Source organism: Solanum pennellii, chromosome 8 (genome assembly GCF_001406875.1).
Source record: "Solanum pennellii chromosome 8, SPENNV200".
NCBI classification, from domain to species: domain Eukaryota; kingdom Viridiplantae; phylum Streptophyta; class Magnoliopsida; order Solanales; family Solanaceae; genus Solanum; species Solanum pennellii.
Window position 1 is genome coordinate 64169347 of NC_028644.1, and position 9371 is coordinate 64178717.

At 32.7% G+C, this 9371-nt stretch overlaps 2 protein-coding genes across 2 annotated transcripts; both read right to left on the reverse strand.

Annotated features, from left to right (window-relative positions):
* Positions 1-2731, reverse strand: LOC107029116 (acyl-CoA-binding protein). The gene is made up of 4 exons (XM_015230439.2): positions 2575-2731; positions 511-628; positions 359-421; positions 1-267 (listed from the first exon to the last, which is right to left on the reverse strand). Exons 1-4 carry the CDS (start codon positions 2584-2586, stop codon positions 188-190), a joined length of 273 nt encoding a protein of 90 aa, XP_015085925.1. The 5' UTR covers positions 2587-2731; the 3' UTR covers positions 1-187.
* A 1168-nt stretch (positions 2732-3899) lies between these two features.
* Positions 3900-6097, reverse strand: LOC107028808 (60S ribosomal protein L13-1-like). Its single transcript, XM_015230011.2, has 5 exons — positions 6006-6097; positions 4980-5092; positions 4735-4868; positions 4411-4569; positions 3900-4303 (listed from the first exon to the last, which is right to left on the reverse strand). Exons 2-5 carry the CDS (start codon positions 5083-5085, stop codon positions 4082-4084), a joined length of 621 nt encoding a protein of 206 aa, XP_015085497.1. The 5' UTR covers positions 5086-5092; positions 6006-6097; the 3' UTR covers positions 3900-4081.
* Positions 6098-9371: the final 3274 nt, after the last annotated feature.

Sequence of the window (9371 nt, forward strand, 5' to 3'; positions counted from 1 at the left end):
TAATCACTCAATATAAAGAAACCAAATTCAAACTTTTTTAGGGGTTTATTATAGAAGGTTCAGACATACTTATAGCAGTAATTTTTTTTCCTAGCCAGGAAAAGGCATACACCTGCTGTTACACTAAAATCAAACAAGCCACATAATCCAATTCCAATAACAATTTAACAACATAGATAGATGAGCCTTATGCTGAAGCAGCAGCTTCTTCCAGCAACTGTTTCACCTTGGTGATGTAGTCGTTCATGGCTTCATCGGTGGATTTTCCTGTCATAGATGCACGCAGTGCAATTAGTTGTGTTTCTCATACAACCAAGAGAAAGGAAGTCAATCTGAACACTGTTGTTAGATCACATACCTTCAACAGCCTTCCATGCATCCCACTTTGCTCTGTCTCTCATGTTGAAAATGCCAGGACGGCCTGCCCATAAGAAAGGGCGTAAGAACAAAGTGTAGCTAGTTTGAGACAGCATGTACATATGCATAAGACATTTCAAGCATTATACTCACTTGTGTTGACATTGCCAACGGTGGCTTGCTTGTAAAGTCCGTAAAGAATAAGCTTGTTCTCATTGGTGGTACTCTCAGGCAATGTCTTAGCTTTCTCAGCATGTGCTTCAAATTCCTCCTGAAACCCAAATAGTTCAGAAAAAAGGTGTGGTAGCAGAAGTTACAAAGATAAATTTCCAGGTATACTTTCTTAGTGATAAAATAAGGATGAGAATCCAACTTAATAGTCGAGATCGAAACAATTTGTGAATTAAGAGGGAACTGAACTTATGGAAATCTAAAATACAAATTGAGTGTTCCTTCATGGGGTAAATGAAAAGTTTGCAGTTCAGGATATCAAATATGTACGAATTCATTGATGGACTTTAGCACAAGTGTATGCTTAGCCTAGCGGTGAAAAGGGTTCATTCTATTTAGCCAACCCGAGTTCAATTCTCGCTTCCAACATTGTTTATTTTATTTTATTAGCCAACCCGAGTTCAATTCTCGCTTCCAACATTGTTTATTTTATTTTATAACTTGAATCCGCTTCGTGAAAATCCTAGGTCCGCCACTGGTTAGTGAAAGAGTATTTGCAAGAATGTTAGACAAGAAAAGCACAAAAATACATTCCTCAACATTGTAAGAGATTCTGCTGGCCAACATTTTGCTTTGGCCATGTTAAGACGCGAATTTTAGACACATATGTGTTAATCATACAATTCTCCAACATAGCCCTGACTTGTGAAATTATTTTTCAGTTCCAGGTGGATCACTTTTTCCTTTTCCTCTTCTAGAAATGCTTCTATTTACAGATCACAGTGAAGCACCAAAAACATCCTCAGATAATGTATTATGAACTCTTTGGTTTGTTTACTGGTTTGCCCTGTTTGTTACCCTATGATTCAACCATTACCACTCAGTAGCCTATATACTTGTGGTAAGAGGAATCCTTGTAGTGCGAGGCGATTGGCCAACCAACAATTTTTGTAGTCACTTAAAAATAGGTCAGACTAAATTACATCCACTATAGGTTATGAACAGCAGAGAAATTTCAAAGACAGGCTGAACACAAAGTGCACATTTCCTTCAAACTTTTCCCCTTCCCCAATAAAAGAAATATGGAAGGGTTATGATAGGTTTTTGACCAGGAAACAAAAACTATTCTTGGACTAGGCTATACAGGATAGGAAAGAGAAAGAAGCGGGCGCTATCTCATATTCAATTTTTGTTAAGACTATTATTTACACAGAACTTGGCCAATGTAGCACCATATATATTCGAGAAACAGCCATTTGTTCACTACTAACATTTTGACGGCCCTAACTGCACATGAACTAATAGTAATCTGATTCTAACATCTTGTTCCCTTGGTTTAGTCATCGACTTAAGCTTCAAAGTATACACCATATATATAGCCAATAATATCAACAATATGAAAAACTAAACATTAGATGAAATCTTCAAAACATTGTTGAAATTATGGACTACTTCTGGGCCAGAGACAATATATATGCCTTTTGATAAGGCCAAAAATGACATACACAAATCCGGACTAAAGTACTACTCATCTGCCATTACATCCGCACTACTTCTTATCGAATTCAGTGCTCACATTGCTATCATTACCATAAATCTTTCAACAAGGTCAAAAATGTACAGCATGATTGAATTCATTATAAGATCTATTTATAAGATGGTATGCCGCCACTCAACCACAGTATGAACTGCTAAAAAAAAACTCTTAAACATCAATTACACCAACAGATCAGATCAATCCAATCATCGACTATATAATAACCAAACAATCCTCACATTTGGGTCTCTTAATCTACATTCACGTAACACAGAATCCACAAAATTACAGCACAAGCTGCACAATCCACAAAGAAAACTAACAGATCCGCAAAAACCAATTGCATAACAACACAAAACCCAAAATTGAAAACGAACATTAATCACAGAAAAATACTTTTCACTGTCAAAAAAGATTAACTAACACTCACTAAACTCGCTTCAAACAAGATAAATACATACTGAAAGGCAAAAAAAAACAGAAATCTAAAGGGGTTTTAAAGAATTTACCTTCAAAGCCATGTTGTGGAATCTGATCTGGTTAGCTTGATAAAAACGCGAGAGATGTGATTGTGATGGAGATTGAAGAAGAAGGGTGGGTATATATATATAGTGGAGTATTTAGCATAGGAAATAACGTAATATTCGATTCGATTTTGATAATCTAAACAAGTTGCACATGGATCACTTACTAGTCATAGTGGACCCAAAAATTTAGTGTAGATTATGGACCTATGCTATGTGAGCTCCACAACGTGTAAATTGTTGGGCTTCGATAGTCTAATGCATACGTAATTACACGAATATTTCTATCATATATATTTTTTCTTTTTTATTATATTATTTAATTAATTAATAACATTATATCACGTTTCAAGTCATATTATATCTAGATACAATTATTAGATTTCAAATTGAAAAAGAGGTAAGCGAAAACTCCAAATACATGTGAATCACTAGATATATGTATCTGGAGAAGAGATGAGCGAGATAGAAGAGAGACGAGCGAGAGTTGTAAATTCACTTAGATATAGTATATCCAGTACAGATTACATCTATTTTTGACCTAATGTATCCGAAATACATGTATTTGGACGCGTTCAAATACATATATCCAAAAGTGCTAAATCTAAAAAAATCGGTAACATTGCAAAGTTAACATGAATCTTAGTAATTAGCTCCTACAACTAATGTGATTTCTATAAATTACTCATTAGTTCCTACTAGCTCAAACTTCCTCTAAATAGTTTTAAATTTTTACATATGAATTCTTCTCTATATTTCGAGTGTATCACTCGAAATGACTCACGTTTGCAAAAGATCAAATTTGAAGAGCTCTTCAACAACAGACGAATACGTCCACTATGTGAATCTCTTCAACCACCTTCCACTGCCTCGATTCGAATGCATTCAAAGATGTCTAGTCTGAACTACCCAAAAATGCGAGAAATACAGGAAGCAAGAAAAACTCAAAAGGGCTTTTAAAAGCTCTGATTCAGTACAGAAATTGAACATTATGCTTCAACACATTTCGATAGTTGCAAAAAGTAAATCAGTTGTATCTTAGACACATTATGCACTAGAGCATTTGTATTGTTTTATTCCATCTTATCCAAAATAACGAGATCAATCGATAGGAATTGAATACCCAAGTACAAAACTAACTTCATTTTAAACCAGAATTCTTAAAACGAGCTAGAATGATTTACATCATTCTAATTTTTAAAAGAACGACACAGCTAAAACAATCTACCGAGCTAGTACAAGCAGTAACTTATCAATCGCATCTCTAAAAAACTGACACAATCACTAAGTTAGATGCTAAAGCATGCAGAAACAGAAGAGGAACAGGTCTTGCGCTAATCAAAAGATTTGCATAATTTCACAAACAAAACAAAATCCTCAAATAAAATGATAAACATAAGTTCCTCAAAATGATTGTATGATAAAACTTTCACCACAACGCCTACCAGAAAGTTGATAATGCTTAACAGACTACAGAGTGACTCTTAATTGCTTATTTCTTCTCTTCCTTTTCTGCTTCAGCTGCCCTCTTCAACCTGGCTCCCATATGTCGAGCATTTGTACGCTCAATACGGAGCTTGCCATAGGCCTTGAATGATTTCATCTCATCGGTCACCTTCACAAAGTCAACAGCAGGCTGCTCCCTAGTAATAGGCAGGTATGGACCTTGGACCTGGGTGGCAGTAGCAAGTTCCTCTGCACTAGAATCACCAGCCTGGAAGAGAGGGTAGTTTAAGGTTAATTCAAGGAAAAAAGTGTTTATATACCACAGCAACAGGAACCCAAGGAAGCACAGTAAAGAACAGCAATTTCTGAATTTACCTTGACCTTCTTAGCACGCCTTGGGAAGATAACTAGCTTAGCCTTGTAGGTCTTAAGCCTCTGGACATTAGTTTGGAGACCTTCCAAGGATCTGTTCCTTCGGCGATGATCAACAGCAATGCCAATGGTTGGTGCTAGCTTCTTGGGAATACCAGCTGCCTGAAAACCACAGGTAAACATTAGTGACAAGATCAAACGTACAAAGAATTATGCTACTTGACAAAAGAATTTCATTTTTTTACACAATGGATTGGTTTTGTTTGATTGTTCTTTCACTAGGAGCAGGTTATATAACGAATGACATACAAGTAACTAGAATTGTACCTTCAGTTCTTCAAGAGAGAATCCCCTACCAGCACGGACTTTCATGTTGTATTTAAGGGTTTGTCCATGAACAATAGGTCGAAGTGAACCAGCTGTTGGCCTAGGGAAGATCTTCACAGCCTTCTGCTGTCTAGCTGTTGACAACATAATAAAAGAGAATTACAGAAATGTTAGTATTGCACAACCAAATTTGAATTTCAAAATGAAAATAATCATGCCAAAAATTCAGTAAGCAGATAACATACCAGCACGTCTCCTTGTTTTCCTAGCAGGTTGGTTGAACCATGTCCTTACATAGTTCTGCCAATGCTTCTTGAAGTGCCCATTGGGAATAACATTGTTGTGCTTCATGACTTACCTGCATTTGCAATGAAATAAAATATCAAACAAGCATCCATCAGAATGCAACTGCTCTCGTCAGCAAAATAGAATAGAACTATTTCACTTCAACTTTGTTATTCACACAGAAAATTCATATTCAATTAAAATATTACAATAACCAGCAAAGCAAGCCAAATAAACAGATAAAATCAATCAAATACACAAAAACCTATATGTGAGCAAGTAAAATTATTCAAACAAATTTGATTTGTACTCACTAAATACTATTTTTCTGGCTTTACATCTCTCAAAGTTTCTTTCACAAGGTTAGTGACTACATATAATCGAGTTTTAACGCATTTCTTTGACACGTTCTCCATGAAATCATCAGGCTCATTAAAAAAGAACTCCTGGCATGGTCTTTTGAATAATAGACTTAGTTATTTTTACTACTGAGTAAATATACCGAACAAAATCCGGTAGCTGATTTAAATAGTAACATACACAACAATAAGATATCCTAAGATCCGAATATGTAAAAAGGAGATTTTTACGAACTTCAGGTCACATTCAGAGCGAGCGATTAGACCAAGGTTTTCTGAGACTAAACATAAACTGCAACCCAATTCAATCCAAACACACCCGCAATTTCTTCCCTCAATCTAAGAACACTTCCCTACAAACACTCTACACACTGATTTAAACAATTATCCTACATTGCAAAAGGTATATCGATATGCATATGAGATCATCGAAACTCGCAAAACTAAGGCACTGCGCATACAAACACAAACAAATCCAAAATTATCAGTTAAGCTACAAGCTTATCTACCTAAACATACATTTTCAGTTCAATTATATTTGCATTATACAAATTCAATAACACGTAGTACAGCTTACAAAATCAACTGAGCATTATTACTTAAGAAATTTCAAAAACTGGAACGTACCTGGGGGATTTGGGGGCTAGGGTTCTGGAGGCAATGGAAGAACAAGGCACTGCAAAAGAATTGTACTTCGCTTTTATAGGGCTGAATGAAAAACCCTAGATTTTAAAAGGCCTAAAATGGATTTCGGAATGGGCTTTTCATTTGGGCCAGTGAACTTTTTTTCTTTTTTTTCTATGGCCAGTTTACTCTATGGGCCTCAAATTGTATCCAGTTTAGAAATCAGCCCAGTCCACTTTATTGGACAAGGACTAGCCCATCAGAATTCAATTGGGTGAAGTCAAAGATTGAAAAATCATCCGAACTAGTAATCTCGATCCATATATGTTAAAAGTCGTTTCGTAGAGTGTACTAAGAAATATAATGCATGCATTAGGCGTGTGTATCAGTGGTACCTTGTTTGTTACACTTTTTCTTGTCATGTACGCTCTATTGTGTATTAAGTTGTGTAACGCTAACACCAAGTAATTCTAGGTATTAGTAGTAACACATAGCATTTAATGCTCGCGTTAAATTAAATAATTACAAAACTACCCTCAAAGCCTTTTTAATATATTTCCTAACATTTTGTCTTTTTTGCATTTTCTTTCTTGTCATATGTTTTTGTTTTTATTTTTATTTGTTTTTCAATGTCTTTTAATTTGTTGGTGTCTCAATAGACTTTATGGCCTCTTAAATATCTTTTTTTAAAAAATAAATAATGATTTCAACACAGTTTGATAAAAAAATTTTACTATTGTAGCGATAAATTTGATAAAAAAAATTATTTGCCAATTTTTTACAAAAATATTTAGACTCAAATAACAATTATTTAATATTATTTTTAAAAAAGAAGAAGAGGAGGAGGGGTTAATGGTATTTCAGCAAAGAAATTAGTTGCAAGGAAGTGTAAAAATAAATAAAGTGTGAAGGATATTTTTAATTTGTTATTTCTAATACATCAAAACAAACAGTGTATAAGAAATAATGCTTACATAACTAATACATTCTATTTTGTATTGTGCTTATACACTCTACCAAACGACATCTTAGACTTTATAGTATCACTTTGGGAATGCATATACATAGATATACACTTGGTAGCATATACATAATACATACAATTACAAAATATTGCATCCATTGTTACTTTTAATTAGGATAGATATTGTACGTGTGTGGATGCATTGTATATTGCTACATTATGATATATTGGTGTGTTCTTCTTTCCAATCTTACCACTCCTTTAAAGTCTTTACATGACAGATCTCACCTCAATAATCTAGATCGGAGACGATCACCTCGAAACACATCAAAATTTGCCTGCAGTATCGATAAAACCTAAGAAAGCAACCCGATTAGATGTTAAAGAATCCGACATTCGGATTTAAAATTATTTGTATTATTATTATATGTCAAAACATTTTCAATCAGTTAATTGTTTTTATGTAAAATTATTGAGGATATATAAATGGCTGAAATTGTATCAAATATTTCATGATAAGTAGAGGACCCATAATGGAAAATATTGGATCACATGTTTCCTTGATGGTATTTGTGATGTGAATATTGACTAATTTGATGGGTTGCTTTAGTATAAAAATAAGTTTAAATGTGAATAGAATCAAAAGTTGTCATTGAATGGGAAAATTTTATTTGAATTGGACTTGCTAACTACTTTTTATTTAACAAGTCCAATTCAAATTGAATTTCCCAATTGACTATCCTTAATTATCAACAAAGATCATCTGGTAAGTATTTTTTTATTTTTAATCAAAAGTTTTGAGTTTGAGTCCATTTGGATACGAAATCGTCTTTGTTAGAAAACGCATTACCTTTTACTATAGAACTTCGTGTGAATTTAAATTTAATCGGGCTTTAATGTATGTATAGGAGATTAGATGAAAAAGAGAAGAAGAGTAAAGACAATCCTTAATTAGAGATCCGACCTATAAAAAAAAATAACCATCTGAGAAAAGCAAATTAGGTAATGAAGAAATAGTAAGATATTTTCATATTAGGGTTGTCAAATTGTATATATAGGGTACTCGAAAATGTTGAAAATAATCACTAGAGTTTTAAATATCATGGATCTATGTAGTGTAACAAAAAATCTAACTCTTGTATTTAAAATTTCATGATAATAATTATTGAGTGTGCAAATAAAATTTATATAATAATAGGAGAAAAATAACATATAAGATTCAATTGATACCTCTGATGAAGTGAGACATTTTAGGAAAAAAATGAACGAATTTGGCCTATATTAGGAAGAATATATCACACTATCATATTAAAATTATCTTTTTGACTAATTTAGTTCAATGTTTTGCATCATAAATCTGTATTTTTAAGTAGGTATGTACATCATTGAATTAATTCATATTTTCAAGTATCAAATCAAATTATTTGTGTCAGATTTTTAAATTTATGAACCAAATCAAACTAATAAAATATCATCATCTTAATTAATTTACGATTTGATTCGATTTTCAGTTCAATTTTACGCTCCTAATTTAAAGTATTTTTCCATGACATGAAAAGAACAAAAGTAAAGGGGAAATATCGATACTCAATCGGTGATTATACTTATCAACTAATCATATTTTAATTATTTCATACGGTCATAATATAAATAAATCACCTTAGTTAAGTGATAAAAGTTTATACATAAACACGCATATTAATTTAGTATAGATATCAAGCACAAACAAATTAGTTGTGTCCATATATCGGAGACATATTGCAATATGGGAATTCGTAATAACTATCCTTCTAGTACATTCTTGTTAAACTCCGCTTCAGTATTGTACATAATTGCTCATGAATTATATAAAGACATAAATCATATTAGATAAGCTCCGTGCAATAATATTGAATCCAAAACTTTATATTAAAAATTTTCTCGCTCAATCGACTCGTCCACCAATATTTAACCAAGGGCAAGAAACAAAATACAATACAAATGAAGAAAGGCAAACTATATTTAAACACTCATTATTTGAATTACTAAATAGATCTCCAAATCTTAATTTTTCTTCTTCTTCTTATGTTGTCTTCTAAATTTTCGACAAAATTATACTCACAGCTTTTTTATCCAAATGAGTTTGGCTTTATAGATTATGGAATGCGTGGGATCTTTAAAAAAGTAATTAAATAAAGTCAAGCGTGCAATGCATGAAATAATAACTAATTCCAAAGTGAATGTCTTTGTCCTACTTCAAATTTTAATAATTTGGATTACTTAAAATATACAAATAGTCACTTTTCAACTCTTATAATTTTAAAAAATAATTATTGTCATAAAATTTTAAGTTCAACATATAAAACTCTATAATATTATTATAAATTTTTATCCGTAGATTTTAAATTTTATGAGTGACTTATCGA

Bases quoted from the DNA above. Each gene is read 5' to 3' on its own strand.
- LOC107029116 (XM_015230439.2), bottom strand. The intron at 422-510 runs GTGAGTATAATG...TCTTATGGGCAG, and splicing joins CGTTGGCAATGTCAACACAA to GCCGTCCTGGCATTTTCAAC. The intron at 268-358 runs GTATGTGATCTA...CATCTATGACAG, and splicing joins TGCATGGAAGGCTGTTGAAG to GAAAATCCACCGATGAAGCC.
- LOC107028808 (XM_015230011.2), bottom strand. From the start codon at position 5,085: ATGAAGCACAACAATGTTATTCCCAATGGGCACTTCAAGAAGCATTGG. The intron at 4,869-4,979 runs GTATGTTATCTG...TGTTGTCAACAG, and splicing joins GAAAACAAGGAGACGTGCTG to CTAGACAGCAGAAGGCTGTG. The intron at 4,570-4,734 runs GTACAATTCTAG...TGTGGTTTTCAG, and splicing joins TCTCTCTTGAAGAACTGAAG to GCAGCTGGTATTCCCAAGAA.